General features: G+C 48.0%; 1 protein-coding gene across 1 annotated transcript; it reads right to left on the bottom strand.

The window, feature by feature from the left end:
- Positions 1-8,042: 8,042 nt before the first annotated feature.
- Positions 8,043-9,068, bottom strand: LOC106804206. Its single transcript, XM_014804863.1, has 2 exons — positions 8,934-9,068; positions 8,043-8,867 (listed from the first exon to the last, which is right to left on the bottom strand). Exons 1-2 carry the CDS (start codon positions 9,066-9,068, stop codon positions 8,043-8,045), a joined length of 960 nt encoding a protein of 319 aa, XP_014660349.1.
- Between the last annotated feature and the right edge of the window lie 7,410 nt (positions 9,069-16,478).

The following is a 16,478-nucleotide window of genomic DNA, read 5'->3' as shown; positions in this document are numbered from 1 at the left end:
ATAAAACTTGACTATGGTTTACCTCGGTCTTTGCAAATAAAGTATAAATTGCATTAATTCCAACTTAGGGTATTTTGTTTCTGAAATATCCTTTACATATGTTTTGCAAAATTAAAAAAAACCTAGCATCTAGTCTTTTGTGCTGTCATAAACATAAATCGTTCGATAGCCATTCTTTGTCAGCTTTAGCTCAGTATCTCTTTGTAACGACCGACCCCTAAGCCTTCCAGTTAGTCTTGATCGCAGCCCTTAACCTTAGTCATCTGTTTTGCTTGACCGCACCTAAGTGCTCAGTTTTCCGCCGGTCCCGACCCCTGAGATCCGACCCCTTCCCGCTTCGCTCCTCTCCCGACCCCGGTGAGCTCAGCCCACCGTCGGATTCTGCTGATCTTTCTCACCCGTCCGATCCATCCACCGGTGGACCCGCGAGATCTTTTCTAGATCCCCCGCGACAGCCGCACTCGAGTTGCATGGCTGCCTCAGAGTCTTCCTGTCGCGTGGCTCGTCTTCTCCGACGCCTGCCGCTCAGTTTTGTCTCTGGCAAGCAACCGAGTGGGTTCCCGCATCCCCTTTCCCCAATGGCAGCGGAAGCCCTCTGCACCCCTTTCTGCAGAACCTCGCCTCCCGCGCCCATCATCACGCCACCAGATCCCAGCCCCAGAGCCCGATGTCGCCCGTCTTTTCCGTCCCTTCAGCCACAGTTGCGCCGCCCGGTCGCCGCTACACGACGATTCCTCCACCGCCAACCCCGACCGCGGCCGCGACAGTTCCTTTCCCCACTCTGTCAGAAGCCGCCCGACAATCTGTTGTTCCGCACTCTCCCCCGCGCCCGCGTCCGCCTGTCTTCTCACCTGTGCGCCCTCGATTCTAGCGCCGTTAAACCGGTCGCTTCTATCACCTCTTCCGCACGGCGACGCCCGCTTTCCGCCAAATCTCAACCACCAGTCTACCCGCTCCTACGCCGCCCTGACGGCAGAACGCAATGATCGCTGGCGTCACCCCCGGAGTTCTGCACCACCGCCCTCTTCGCTCAATCGCCGCCCCGGCAGAGCACTCCATTGCCTTTCCCCGGCCTTCGCGCCGCTTCCCTTCTCTCTCTCTCCGTGCCGTTTCCTTTCCTATGCTCCAGCAGCTATAAAAGGAATGCCCCCGTCGCCAGAGTTCCCTCCGCTCTTGTTGCCTTCAGCCTTCTCTAGCTCCCTGCTCAAGCTCCTAGCGCCACCCACCCAGCTTTTGAGGAGTTCTTCTCTCAGTTCTCCCTCAGTTTTCTCCAAGTCACCAGCAGCTTGCTCCTCCGTGCTGCGTACAAGCTCTCTTGTGATCTGCAAGAAGCAGCGCCGCCGCCGGAGCATTTCCAGTCTTAGCCCTTGCTCGAAGCTTTAGTCCCTCCGCCCAAGTCTGCTTCTTCCCGACCCCAAGCTTTCCTTTCAGGAAGAAGGTGAGTTGCCGACCCCAGTCCGCCTCGCCCGACCCCTCCTATCCGCCCGACCCCGGTTCCGTCTCGTTCGACCCTGTCTGTTCCACCGACCCTTTGTCCGCCTTGCCCGAGGGCTTGGCTGTGATCTTTTTCTTCAACTCAAGGGTGTATGTGTAAAACTTGGGAGCCCTTCAGCGCTTGCGTCTAAGGACCCCCAGTTATCACATCCTCTAGTTCAAGGATCAGACCACTAGTTCCTTCCTACCCTTACCTTTTGATCATCATCAGCTCTCTCGAACCACCATAACCTCCTGCTCTTTGTTGCGAGTTTCTGGGCTCAGGCGAGCCAGTGTTGCTGTTGAAATAACCGTATAAGCTAACCCTTGCAATGCATTCGTGTAGAGCTGCACCTCGCCGACGGTTTCTACGAGCTTCACCCGGCGCCAGAAGAAGAAGCTGTAGCCGAGCTCCTGCCCTCCGAAGTCGAAGTCGCCCCAGAAGTCGAGCAGTTTCCATCCTCCTTGCTTGAAGGCAAGCCCTGGTTGCATGAAAGTCCTATGTGTTTTACCAGACTTGCGCATGCCTTCTGTAACCTGCTTGTGCATTTATGTATAGGAGTTGTGTGAAACCCTAGATGCATGACTTAGTTGTCCCCATGATCTGAGCACTAGCTGTTGGACCGAGTAGCTGCATTGCTTAACTAGGAGACGGTAAAAGTCGAGTGATCTCCTGTCACTCGCGAGTTGTAGGAGTTGCATGTTTACTCTCCTGTTATAACTATAAGGACGATGGACGGGGCAGGGTTTTGGGTAACTCTTTGGTGGTCGGATGGTCGCCCCGTCTGTCTATGAAATCTTGCTAAGGCTCGACAATGGTGGTGTTCGTGATCAAGTGTTTGAAAGTACTAGCCTCATACTTAGTATGGGATGAGGAAGCCTAGTACCGGATCGAACCTAGACGTGAGCGGTCGCCCCATTGTTCTTGGAACGGAGTTTCCCCTGCTGGTTGTCGCACGTGGTGGCAATGTGTGGTCACAGGACGGCAGAGGCCGGGTCTGTGGAACCTTGCACCAAAGGAAATGGGCCCGACACGGGTTAGGGGATTGATGGGGAAGGCCGACACAGGAAGCGACCTCCGGGTGCGCGGATGTCGTGAGGCTAGGTTCACCATGCATGGTTAAAGAACTCGAATCGATTCGTCTGCCTCTCACAGTTTGAGATTGCTTGATCGCTATGTCACCCTGAGTAAATGAGGAATCTGATGATGGCAATATTTGTTGTTATATCTACACATCTTGTTTGGCTCTATGATTGCTTAGAATAGGTTGCACAACCTAGACTGGTAAATGAACCTAGAACCGGAGCTAAAACTTGAAAATAGGGTTACTTAGTGCTTTTGGCAAACAAACCTCTAAGCCAAACAGCTTGCATGTCTAGAAGGAGGAGTAGCCCTTACTCCTATCGGTTACGTCTTGTTGAGCTTAGTAGCTCAGCCTTGTTGTGGCTTCTGTTTTCAGGTGAAGTTGCCGCTTCCGACCCCTCTCCGGTTGGTGCTTGGCCGCCCCAGCTCCCGCCAGGCTGGATGGTCGAGTGGGACCCCTCCTCGGACGGCGAGGAGAGGACTCAGTGATGTTCTGGCTGGCCTCGCCCGGACATCCGACCCCGACGAAGTCTTCCGCTAGTGTTTCTCTGTCGTTTTCTTGAAATCTTGTAAAACTCTGATGTTGGATTTTATGGCCGAACTAAATGGGTAAAACTTGTTCAACTCAGTGGACTTGTTGTATTCTCTGTAACCACTCACCTTCGTGTGGGTTTGCTAAACTCGATCCTGTTTAAGTGGTTAAATCGGATGAAATCCGACGGCACTTCGTGTTAGCTCGGTTTAGGCAGAAGTGTCGCATGTTAGGCGACTTAACTCTGCTTAATCAAGCTAATCTGAGGTGGTTCCGCCACACTCTTCTGAAGATCTAGTATTTTGTAAAGCTTTAGATCTTTCCAGTTCTAGTTTCAGCTCAAACCCTGTTTCTTCTATACATCTAACCAAGCTTTTCCTTTTCAAGCATAGTTGCTTTAGTGATCCAAATAGTTTATCTTAGAGTTTTTGTTCTACCTAGTAGTCTGATCATGCTTGTCCCTATTTTTCCTATAATCCTATATCCAGTTCATAGCTGTCCTATATCCTAGTTGTCTTGTTGTGAGTCAGCTATGTTCTTTATGGCTAAACCTTTTGCAACCATCTCTTTAGAGCCAATCTTGTTAGTTTGTTTCTCCACAAACTAGTTCAGTTTAGCTTTGACTAGTTTGTTGCCCGTGCGGCCTAGTTGTTCTCTCCGTAGACTAGTCTTTCCTAAACTATAGTTTACGCTTTTCTTCTATGCTCTAGAGTAGTCTGTTTGTGTTGTTCTCGTTTGTTTCACCTTAACTTATGCGCTAGCAGTGTGTGTTTACATGTTGCTTGATTTTAAAATCAAAGTTAAATGTGAACTTGACTAATTCTTATTCAATTAGTTTTCTAAATAAAAGTTGATTAGGTTCTATCCCGATTTTCATAAACTAAGATTTAAATGATTAATTCCTATTTATAACTAGCTCTTCTAAATAAAAGATATCTAGTGTTATACATTGGTTTTCATAAATAAAGTTAATATGCTTAATGATATTATAAATGCCTTTTCCACATTAACATGTTTAGTTGAACACGAAATACTAAGTTGTTCAATTAGATGTCTTATATACATGCTCTGGGTTTCTAAAGTTAATTGTTAAATTGGCACAACTTATACTTGAGTATTTACAAATAAAATATGATTAAGTTTATCGTGTTTTCAATGATTAAATATAACTTGCTCAATTCCAAATAGGGTATTTCTCTGAAATAACCTATGTGCATGATTTTATTTAATTAAAATGGATCAAGCATATAGTCTTTTTATTTCTTTTATAAATCAAACCTCTTGATAGTTTTGCCTTGTCGGCTATAGTTTCGTTCTCAGCATTTCCAGCATTTGCATGATCCTAGAATTGAGCTCTATCCTTTAGTACGCTCTTTTAAAGCTTTTCTTTGAGTAGTGTATTGTTCTTAGTTGTACTTGTTTGTTTGCTTGTATGTTTGTGCCAGTGATTGCATCAAGTAGAAGGATCGTTGTTTGAAAGATTTGAAGATTAAGAGAGCAAGAGCTGAAGAGCAGTAAGAATAACTTTACGTTGGAGAAAGGAAAGTGTCCCTAACCATCCTTGTACCTATGCTTTGTTCATAATATCATGATAATTTTAATTGGAACATGGAGCGACCACCTTGGAAAACAGTGCAACCACGAGAACTATATGGCTCTTGTCTTGGCTAATTAATTAGAAACTCTAGTTCGTGGTAGTTTTACCCGAAAGGGGCAAGAGGGGGAGACAGTAGTAGGTGTATAACCCGGCCCTCTTGGCAAGGGAGCTTTGCTAAGACCCTATGCCCACTAGAGAGGTTTATGCATTGCGCTGATCATGAAAACTTAGCGAGCTATCCTTACTAGGGAATCTTTGTAAAGGCCTCGTAGCGTTCCTATGCAGTCACACCTCGGTAGTGTGATGAGTGCCTGATCAGCACAGCATGGTTGCGTCTAAAGTTCTTCTAAGCTTTTACACGACTTGTGGTGAAAGTGTTCAACCTCTGCAGAGTGTAATACTGATCGATCAGCCATGCTCACGATCAAGAGTGGGCTGGACCCTCACATGATTAATCAAACTTGAAGATGGACTTAAATCGTTATTCTAGTTATTTCTTGTGGCCTTGCTGAGTACCAACCGTAAGTGTACTCACCCTTGCTTACTGCTGCTCAGAAGAGGAAGGTGTGTGAAGTTTTCTGAAGATGATGCTAAGTTCTAGGCGTACGCAACCCCAGTCGATTGCCTGTGAAGTTTGGAGTCTCCGTTTTCAAGATTAAGCTATATTTCTCTGATAGACTTGTAAGTCTTTATTTATATTTCTTTATGTGATATTGTTGCTGTGATTCACTTATGATGTCACTATATGTATGAAACTAGATTCTGGCATACATATTGATAGCACTTGGTTTTGTTTTAAAATCGGGTGTGACAGGCTCTCAGGAGCGGCGGTGATGGTGTTGGCGGTGTTGGTGTTTGAGTGCGAGTGGAGTGGAAATGAAAATGGAACTGCGCCCCTTTGGCTTTTGAAGAAGTTGATGGTGTAAACCTAGCAACAAAATCCATGGATCCCTTGTTATGGTGCACGTGATAGACGAAATCCGTGGGTTTTCTGTTAAGTCTCACGGTGTGCCTCTGTGGCTCCTCCAGTCCTCGCACTCGGGGGCTGGACGCCTATCTTAGGTCAGCGTGCCTCCATGGCTCTGCTAGTCCTCACGTTCAGGGGTTGGGTGCCTATCTCTGATCAGGGTGCTTCCGTGGCTCTGCCAGTCCTCGTGCTCGGGGGCTGGGTGCCTAATTTCAGGTCAACGTGCCTCCGTGGCTCCGCTAGTCCACCTGCTCGGAGGCTAGGTGCCTAATTTCAGGTCAGCGTGCCTCTGAGGCTCCGCCAGCCCTCACGCTCAGGTGCTGGGAGCCTATCTTAGGTCGGCGTGCCTCCATGGCTCTGCTAGTCCTCGCGCTCGAGGGCTGAGCGCCTATCTCAGGTTGGCATGCCTCGGTGGCTTTGCCAGTCCTCGCACTCGGTGGTTGGGTGCCAATCTCAGGTTAGCGTGCCTCCGTGGCTCTGCTAGTCCTCATGCTTTGGGGCTGGACGCTTAATTTTAGGTCAACGTGCCTCCGTGGCTCCGCCAATCCTCACGCTCAGGGGCTGGGTGCCTATCTGAAGTTAGCGTACCTCGGTGGCTCCACCAGTCCTCCCATTCTATGGCTAGGCGCCTATCTTAGGTTAGCGTGCCTCTATGTCTCTGCTAATTCTCGCGTTCGGGGACTGGACGCCTATCTTAGGTTGGCGTGCCTCCGTAGCTCCGCTAGTCCTCGCGCTTGCGGTCTGGGTGCCTTCCGCCGACTAGGACAACTCAGACGGTCCAGCATCAATGTCGGCTCAGCAAAATTGGCCTCGAGGTGAGTCTTGACTTGATTCTCTTCATCAATATCCACCCATCACAACAACCAAGATGGAGCCAGACTGAAAGGACAACGACGATCATTCCACCTCGGCACGAATCAAGCTATGTCCTATTTTCAATTAAATATTGTATGGCTTCTATAAATCTTCATACTCCTTGGTTCTCCTATGTTTCTTTGACTTTCGTCGACCACCCTGGTCATACCCTAGTCATACCCTGACCGCTTATATAGCTTGGTCCATCAACTAAATGGGCAGTCGAGGTTGCACCCAACAAATGCTCAGTGCATGCTTCCATTTTTCCGCACAGTTCCGATAGTTTTGCAGCTTGTCTATCTCTCTTAACAGTTGTTAAAGTACTCGGGTAGCACACGCTTTAATCCGTGAGACGGTGGAGAGGTATAGCTGCTATGTTTCTTGGTTTGCTGGGGCCGTCAGGACGGGAGGGGTAGAAAGGAATGTTTTGAGTTCCTCGAGGGCCTTGCGGGCCTCATCATCCTACTTGAACTTGTCTGCCTTCTTGAGCAACTTGAAGAGGGGAGTCCCTTTTCGTCGAGCTTGCTAATGAAGCGGCTAAGGGCCACCATCATGCCTATAAGCTTCATGAAGTCTTTCTTGCCAGCTACCTGCACCATGTTTCAGATGGTGTCCACCTTGCCAGGGTTGGCTTTGATGCTGTGTTGGCTGACCAAGAAGCCTAGGAGCTTTCTAGATGGGACACCAAAGATGCATTTGCCCGTGTAGAGTTCCCAACGATAGGCCCGAAGGTTATCGAAGGTTTGGGCAACGTCAGCGATGAAGTTTTGTTCATCTTTGGTCTTGACGACCACATCATCGACATAAGCCTCTATGTTTTTGCCAAGTTGATTCTTGAGGCAACCCTGGATTACCTTGTGGTAGGTGGCACCGGTGTTTTTTTAACCCAAAGGTCATGGTGTTGTAGCACTAGATGCTGTAGGGCATTATGAACACAGTCCTATCTTGGTTGGCGGGGTTGAGGGCAATATGGTGATAGCCCAAGTAGCAATTGAGGAAGCATAGCAGGGTGCAACTGGCCGTGGAGTCCACAACTCTGGTCGATGTGAGGAAGAAGGAAGGCGTCTTTAGGGCAGTGCCTGTTGAGATCGGTGTAGTCGATACAAATTCTCCATTCACCGGTTTTCTTTTTTATAAGGACTAGATTTGCTAACCAGTTGGGGTGCTTACATTCATGAATGAAACCAGCAGCTAAGAGCTTATTTATTTCTACCCTAATGGCCTCCTTGAGATCTTTAGCGAAATGGCGAAGCTTCTGCTTGACCAGCCTTTCTGTCTTGCTCAGGTCCAAGGAGTGCTCAGCCAGCTCCCGCGGGACACCGGGCATATCGACTGGTTTCCACGCGAATATGTCTGAGTTGTCCCAGAGCAAACTGGTGAGTGCGTCTTTCTATTTGGGGGTGAGGCCGGCCCCGATGAGGGCCGTCTTGGAGGGGTCTTCCAAGCCGAGGCTGATCTTCTTGACTTGCTGGTCAGGCTGCAGCGCCATGGGCATTGGGCTCACCTCTAGGATCGTCAACTAACTCTGGTCTACCTACTTGGACTCGGTGAGCATCATGGTTGCATTGGCTGAGTATTCTAGGGTCTCGGTGAGCTGCATGGCTTCTGTGTCACACTTGTAGGACGTTTGAGCATCGCCAAAGATGGAGAGGATGCCGTTTGGAGTCGGCTTCTTGAGGATGAGGTAGGTATGGTTGGGAATTTCCATGAACCTTGCTAGCATTTGCCTGCCAAAGATGGCATGGTAGTAGGTCTTGAAGTTGGCAACCTTGAAGGGGAGGTGCTCAGTGTGATAGTTGTCAGGGGTACCGAAAGTGACCAGCAGGATGACTCTCCCAATAGGATAGGATCCTTTGCCGTGTACTATGCCGTAGAACAAGTCTTCATAGGTTAGGAGCCGCTCCAAGTTGAAGTCCATGCATTTTAGGGTCCTGATGAAGATGATGTTCAGGCCGCTGTCGACATCGATCAGCACCTTGGAGAGGAGGACTCTGTCTATGGTGGGACACACCACTAGCGAGTAAGACCTGGGGTCCTGGAGGTGCACCCAATGATCCTTCCTAAAGAAGGTTATGGGCATCTCCGACCAGCGCAGATACTGGACTGGTGTGACGGAAATGAAGTGCACTTCCCACCTTTGCAACTTGTGCTTGCGGTTGCTACAGAAAGCTTTAGGGCCACCGATGATGATGTTCACTTCCCACTCGATGTGCTGGAACTTACCGTTGTTGTTTTCAGCGCCCTGATTGGCATCGGGGTTGGGCTGGTCATGGTGCTCTTCTCTGCGTTGGTCATCACGGTCATCACGATGGAGGTTGTCGCGGTCGTCGCGATGGTGATTGTCGCGGTAGTTATCTTCCTAGCAGTAGTCGTTCCCGCGAGGCCACTTATATTTCACCAGGGCACCGAGCTATTTCTTGAGGACCGTGCAATCCTGAAGATTGTGGCATGTGTCCTTGTGGAAGGGGCATAGGGCATTCAACGTATCATCAAACTCCTCCTGAAGGAAGGTTGTCTGCCTCACAGGGTCAGCTTCGGCGGCGAGGACCTCAAGGGCCATGTTCCGACATCGAAAGGGCTCCGACCGGGGCTAGTGCTGGTGGTCTTGATGGGTCAGCGGTTCGTAGTCGTTGTTATGGTGATTCTTGTCATCCTCGAATTGGACGTTATCGGCCTTATCTGCGTCGGATTGAAGGTTGACGATCTGCATCATGTGTCCGACCATCTTGGGAGCAGCCTGGAACATGGTGCAGAACATCGAGCGGTTCTTGATGCCGGTGCAGAAGTACTAGATGACATTGCGGTCTTCAACGCGCCTGTTGCAGTTGTCGAAGAAGCGGTTGAAATACTCGTGGAGAGTTTCGTTACTCTGCTGGTGGACTTGGGCGAGGTTTTCCGTGTTTCCAGGTCGGGTGTAAGTAGCCTGATAATTCTAGGTGAGGGATTTGGGGTATGCCCTAGAGGCAATCATAGAGATGATGATATTCCATTTGTATCCATGATTTGTATATTATGTTCATTGAATATCCATTAAAGGCTACTTGAATTGATTTGCAATTATGTGAATTGTATGCGAAACTCTTTACTTGTATGGTTATTCTAAAGTTGTCCCTAGTCGGAGTTCATGTGAGGACACACATGAATATTAGACTAGCACATGTATTAGTTGATGACTATGTTTCACAAGTCATGGACATGGAGATGTTGAACTAATAATGTGGACACATGTGGAGACATGTGCTAGGACTGACCCAATACGAGAAGTAGTTCTCTCTTTAAAACAACATATACGCTTTGTCCTTAGACCTGAGATTGTCGCATGTATTCTAGATGTGGATCGACCTACTTAGGGGCTATCAAACGCTACGCCGTAACAGGGTAGTTATAAAGGTAGCTTACAGGTTTGTCAAGAAGCATGCTATGAGACATGGTCAATCAAGATGGGATTTGCCCCTCTCTGATTGAGAGTGATATCTCTGGGCCCCTCGAGTGATCGGATCCGAAAATGCATGGCCATGCTACGTACGGTTAAGAGTTAACCTACAAAGGGATTCCGGATCACAGGATCGAGAAAGAGCGGTCGGCTTGAAGCTAGACCAAATATCATGAGGCAAAGGGAATAGCATGTATATTATGTTGTGATGGTTCGTCTGATATGATCTTCGTGTGCGTATAGGAGTTGGCACGTCTTGCTAGAGGCCGCTACCGACTATTGGGCCGAGTAGGAGTACTCGGGCCATGTCTATACGTATCCGAACCCATAGGGTCACACACTTAAGGGGCTGGAAGCCCAATTCAGATCAGATCCGAGTTGGATTAGGTTTAGAAGTACTAATGGGCCTCGGATCCAGAGGCCCGTCAGGAACCTCTATAAATAGAGGGGTGGGGGCGCCCTAGGGTTCACACCTTTTTGGCGAAACACACCTGCCGCGCCTCCCACGCCCTCGCCTGTTGCAACTCGCGGATCTAGCAGTCTGGCTTGCGACGCTTCCTCCCTGCACGTGTGGATACCTTGGAGGTGTTGCGCCTGCAGCACTTGGACGAGCCATCGACGAGCCGCCGATGAGCCACGACGAGCCGACGACAAGCCGCGGCACCGGAGGCGATCTTGCTGCACGTGGACGAGCTGCTGAGGAGCTGCTAGACGTGACGCGATCGACTACGTACGACTACGTGATCGTCTTCACTGCATCGACGCATATCTACATCTTCCGCACCAGTAGTGCGTCGAGTGGTAATCCCGTGATCCTTATACGGCAGTTCTTCCTGGTTATACGCGGTAGAAATTTTGATTTGCGCTAGTGTAGCCTACCTCGTATCCTTACAGTGGTATCAGAGCCGTAGCTGCTTAGTTTTGGATTCGGGATGTGTGCATATGGAGATATGCGAGTTTTCCGTTTGATCTATGTTCTGGTTTCGTGCCCTTGCTGCAATGGTAGTGTAACGACATACTCCTACCGGTCGGTTTCCGCCATCGGAGTTAAGTGATACACGTAAATCCAGTTGCAGTGAGCGAAGATCAATATGATTGGTCGAATCGAAATCCAGGGTCATACGCCAGGCGCATTAGATGTGCAACAGTAGATGAGATCTACTGCCGGGGTCGGGATTTTTGCCGTTTGCGTATGCTTCGGTAAATCAGCCGTAACTTTTCGGTACGATCTTGGATCAGGGCGAATTTTATATGAAAATTGATCTACAGAAAAAGTTACACATGAAATTCAACCGCTTTGCCATTTTCGGCGAAATTAGATTTCCCAAATTTGGCTTGGAAGATGGAGTTTCGGGCCTCCGAAGTTTGGAACGTTAGGACGCCTACCTCTGTTTTGCAGGATGTATGTATGTACCTTGTGATCAGTATGGCCCCCTTGTGTATGTGATGCATGTGTGTAACTCATTCGTGACCTGCGTGTCGCGCGTACGGCAACACGGCAGGAGCTATATGTGTTGTCACTTTATTGTATTTAATGGTCTGCGTACCAATCTGTGATGATCCAAGCAACTATGTAATCTTCATTACTAGATTCTTTACTAGCTATTAGGCGTAATAGCATGCTCTAGTTCTTGGAGGACTCATCACCAGGAGGATGGCGCACATGGAACATGGAGATGGAGATCACCATGGTGAACAGGTTCTATGGAGATACTGTGTCACAGCTGTGTGAATGCTATTCTGTTTATGTTTTACTTTCTGCATGCTGTGATGTTAGAAGTAGAACGATCCCTCACAAAGTTTAAGTTAGTATGCCCTCCCAACTAAAACTTGCACCATCCCATGTCTTGTACAATTAGTGGTGGGTCTATGAAATTAGGGTGCCACTAGTTTTCCTTGACTAGACGGGTTTGTGTCGGACACTTACACGCATAAGGGTTGGTTTGCTTAACAAGGTTATCTTAACGGTTAAGGACCTTGGGGCATAAAGGTTGGGCGCCGAGACATAGAGATGTCACCCAACAACAGGAGTCATATGTGATATGATTAGCAAAAGTTGCTTACCGATCTACCTCGTTTGCTAGTGGTGATGCTAAAGCTCACTAGTAGACTTGTTAGTTGTGGATCCTGAATCACTAAGTTTCAATAGAGGGATATTTATTTTAGTGGGAGTAGATTCTGTTAAAATAGTTTAATGTAATTTGCTCAATCATGGATACGTTTGTCTTAGTGTATTTTGCATTACTTTTGTTGTAGATTAAATGGCACCTAGCAACACCACCACCTCGTTTGCTTTGCGTTCGGTCCTTGAGAAGGACAAGTTGAATGGAACAAACTACTCGGATTGGATCCGTAACCTGAGAATTGTTCTCAGGGCTGATAAAAAGGAAGATGTTCTAGACACCCCACTACCACCAGTACCTGCTGATGATGCATCTGTTGCCGTTAAGGCTGCTTACAAGAAGGCATTTGATGCTAATCTTGAGGTAAGCTGCCTTATGCTTGCTTGCATGGAACCCGAGCTGCAGATGCAGTTCGAAACAAATCATGAGGCACACGATATGATCGTGGCGCTCAAGGACATGTTCCAGACACAGGCTAGGACCGAAAGGTTCAATGTGTCCAAAGCCTTTCTGGAGTGCAAGTTAGCAGAAGGCACAGCAGTAGGACCACATGTAATCAAGATGGTTGGTTACACTCAGCGATTGGAGAAGCTGGGCTTCCCAATGGGCAAAGAGTTGGCCACTAACTTCATTCTTCCATCTCTTCCGCCTAGCTATGGGAACTTCATCTCGAACTACCATATGCATGGGACGGAGAGGGGTTTGAATGAACTGTGTGGTATGCTCAAGACAGCAGAGGTGGACATCAAGAAAAGCGCTAGTACCAGCCATGTGATGGCTGTACAGAACAAGCCTAGCTTTAAGAAGAAGGGCAATTCTTGGAAGAAGAAGGGCAAGGCTGGAACGTCCAAGCCAAACCTAGCGCCCAAGGTTAAAGCTGGACCTGGACCTGCTCCAGACAAAGAGTGCTTTTACTGTCATGAACTTGGTCACTGGAAGAGAAACTGCAAGCAGTACCTAGCTTCGTTGAAGAATGGCGGAAGTAAGAGTACTTCTACCTCAGGTACACTTGTTGTTAATGTTATAGACAACATATTTCTCGCTGATACAATTATTAATTCTTGGGTATTTGATACCGGATCGGTTGCTCATATTTGCAATTCGATGCAGGGAATGATAAGAAGTAGAAGCGTGGAAAGAGGAGAAGTTGATTTCCGCGTGGGCAATAATGCAAGAGTTGCTGCGTTGACCGTCGGAACGATGCAACTCCACCTCCCGTCAGGATTTATTATGGAGTTGAATAATTGTTATTTTGTTCCTAGTTTAAGTCGAACCATTTTGTCTCCTTCATGTTTGATGAAGGATGGTTATTCATTTGCGAGTGAAAACAATGGTTGTGTGATCTCTAAGAATAATATGTTTATGGCTTTTGTACCCATTGTGAATGGATTATTTGTTTTAAATCTTGATGGTTCACCTGTCTGTAATGTAAGTGCTAAAAGGCCTCGGCCTAATGATTTAAGTCCTACCTACTTGTGGCATTGTCGTTTGGGTCATATAAGTGAAAAGCGCATGAAGAAGCTCCATTCTGATGGACTTCTAACTTCGTTTGATTTTGAATCATACAAGACATGTGAGGCTTGCTTGCTAGGCAAGATGACCAAGACGCCTTTCACAGGATTTCCTGAGAGAGCAGTAGACTTGTTGGAACTTGTACATAGTGATGTATGCGGACCAATGAGCACGACGGCTAGAGGAGGATTCCAATACTTCATAACTTTCACTGATGATTTTAGTAGATATGGCTATGTCTACTTGATGAGGCACAAGTCTGAAACCTTTGAAAAGTTCAAGGAATTTTAGAATGAAGTTGAAAATCAGCGTGGCAAGAAAATTAAGGCCTTACAATCTGATCGTGGAGGCGAGTATTTGAGCCACGAGTTTAGCAATCATCTAAAGAGTTGCAGAATTGTTCAACAACTTACGTCGCCTGGAACACCTCAGAGAAACGGTGTGTCCGAGCGACGTAATCGAACTTTGTTAGACATGGTTCGATCAATGATGAGCCAGTCGGACCTACCGTTGTCATTTTGGGGATACGCTCTAGAAACAGCAGCTTTCACACTTAATAGGGTACCATCTGTAACACCCGCCATTTTTAGTCATCAAAGTGACTTTGAGGAATTGAAAGCAATTCGAGAAGAAAAGAAAAAGGAATTGACCGAAAATCAAATTCGGGTCAAATTTGGCCGAAATTTGAATTTTGAATTTGAAATTCAGAAAAATTCGGCGAAAATATAGAGTGGAAGTGTAAAGATGATTTGAACTTAAGGGTCAACAATTTGGAATAATATTTGATCCTAAACACTCAAAAGAAATCAGAGAAGGAAATGAAAAACTACGTTTACTATTCACCGTACGAAAACAGGAAATCAGAAAAACAGCTTCAGAGTACATTTTGGAAATTGAATTCTGATAAATTTCTCAAATAAGTAAATCAGGACAACTATACCATGTTAAAGTATGAGCTTTGGACTCCACAGTTTGAGTGTTGTTGATCAGGAATAGCAGAGGGAACCATTTCAAATGGAGGCCTAAATTTGGCACTTTGTCACAATCGGCAGCTTTGCTGAATTTTTGGTTAAGTCTGAAAATGGTATTGAGTACCTGACTTTAGGACCAATTTCTGGAGAAATTTCCTTAAAAGTGAGCATATGTTTTTGGACATTAGTGTAATATGGACTATGGAGAAGGTAAATGAATAGTTGTTGTCCAGAGAAAGTGGAAGGTTTGAATTCAAATTGGAGCCAAAAGTTAGCAACTGAGCAGATTTCGAGCTCCTGGCTGAAATAACTCTTAAGTCTGGAAAACATGATGAGTATCTATTTTTGAAACCGAATTTTGCCCAATTTTTCAAGTAAGTGAGCAAAGGCAACTAGACAGCGGTGAATTATGATCCTTGGACATGTTTAATAAGGTGTTGTTGCTCAGAGATAGTGAAAGAATCAAATTTAAATCAAAGCTCAAAGTCAGCACTCTAGCTATTTCGGCCAACTCTTGGAGCTGCAGAAATTCTAAGTCTGAAAACAGTGTTAACTAGCAATGTTTGGAGCAAATTTCAGGAAAATCCAGTGCAAAGGTTATATGGTTTCTGGTGCAAAATGGAATCCTTATTAGTTGTAGAACACAAATAGAGAATGATTGGCCTATATGGAATACAATTGGGCTACTGAAATTGGTGCCAAAGAAGGGTAAATGACCACATTTTGTGAACTGTCGAACTGAATCGCTGAAGTTCAGTACAAGTCGACAGAAACATTGGAGCTCAAAAATCTCGACCTTAGGGTGCTCATCTCGGGTAAAGGCCCATCTATCAATTAAAGTGCTCGGATCAATCTACAAGATTGCTTAAGGGATGTTCGAGAGATTGGGTTCGGATTTGCCGATTTTTGAGGCTTGAACCTGTAGATTGGGGAAGATAAAGGGAAGAAGGCAGTAGAAACAGAGCAGCGCGGCAATGCCGTGCCGCCGCCGGCTCTCGCGCATGTCGGCCAGCGCGACGGCCACCGCTGCGCCACGTCGCCTACCACGAGCCAAGCTGAACGTGGCACGGTGAAAGACCACGACGTTGCTTCCCGCACTTATCCAGTTCACCCTGCCGTTTTACATCGACAGGAATCAAGCTCGAGTGAATCAGTACCGCCGCCGGCCAAATTCACCCACGCCGCCGCCCCTCTTTGCAATTCCATCCGCCCAAGGTTCCGTCAGCTCCTCCTCAACACCCCACGCTGCTCCGTTCAGTAGTTCCTCGCCGTCAAAGCTCCGAAAGCTCCGAATCACCGCCGTACCGGTCCGCCCGCCACCACCACTGTCCTCCGGTGAGCCCTCCGCACCGCCCCTTCTTTCACTCGTTTGATCAGGTTTAGGGGGTGCTTGGGTCATGTGGATGCCGTAGAGTGCGCCGCCGGTCGTCCTCGTGCCGCCTCCGTGCGCCGCCATGGCCGGCGGTTGGCCAAGCCGCAGCCGCCCGTGGAGGGGCCGGCTCGGGCCGCCTCCCGGCGAGCGGGCGGTGGGCGCAGGTGCGCCTGACCTGGGGCGCCGCCGCCCCGGTCGGCTCGGCCGCCGGCGAGCCGCCGTTGGCCGGAGCCGTCCCGTTTTTGCCACCGGCGTGCGCCCCTGTTTTAGCGCAGGGAGGAAGAAGATGCGCCAGGGGGTTGTGAGGAAGACAGGCCGGTCGAGTGTGCTTGGGCCGTGATGCCAAGTCCCGGTGGGGGAGGCCCAGGTGGGAGTGGGAGAAAAAGAAGAAGAAAGGCCAGCTGCCGTTTTGGGCGAGAGAGAGGCGACGGCCCAGCTAGCCCGCGCTGTGTAAAGAAAAAGAGGGAGAGCCGGTGGGCCGTTTTTCTTTCGGAAGGAAATGAACCGTGCGGCCCAGGAGAAAATAAAAGAAAGAAAAGAGTGGGCCGGCACATGGTTG

This window comes from Setaria italica, chromosome III, assembly GCF_000263155.2.
Source record: "Setaria italica strain Yugu1 chromosome III, Setaria_italica_v2.0, whole genome shotgun sequence".
Lineage (NCBI taxonomy): Eukaryota > Viridiplantae > Streptophyta > Magnoliopsida > Poales > Poaceae > Setaria > Setaria italica.
The sequence above is the reverse complement of the archived record's forward strand: the minus strand, read 5'-3'. Positions and strand labels throughout refer to the sequence as shown.

What these genes read in the sequence shown, in the direction of transcription:
- LOC106804206 (XM_014804863.1), bottom strand. Translation starts at nt 9,068, where the DNA reads ATGGCCCTTGAGGTCCTCGCCGCCGAAGCTGACCCTGTGAGGCAGACA. An exon ending in ACAATCTTCAGGATTGCACG is followed by an intron (nt 8,868 to 8,933) that starts GTCCTCAAGAAA and finishes GACTACTGCTAG; the next exon opens with GAAGATAACTACCGCGACAA.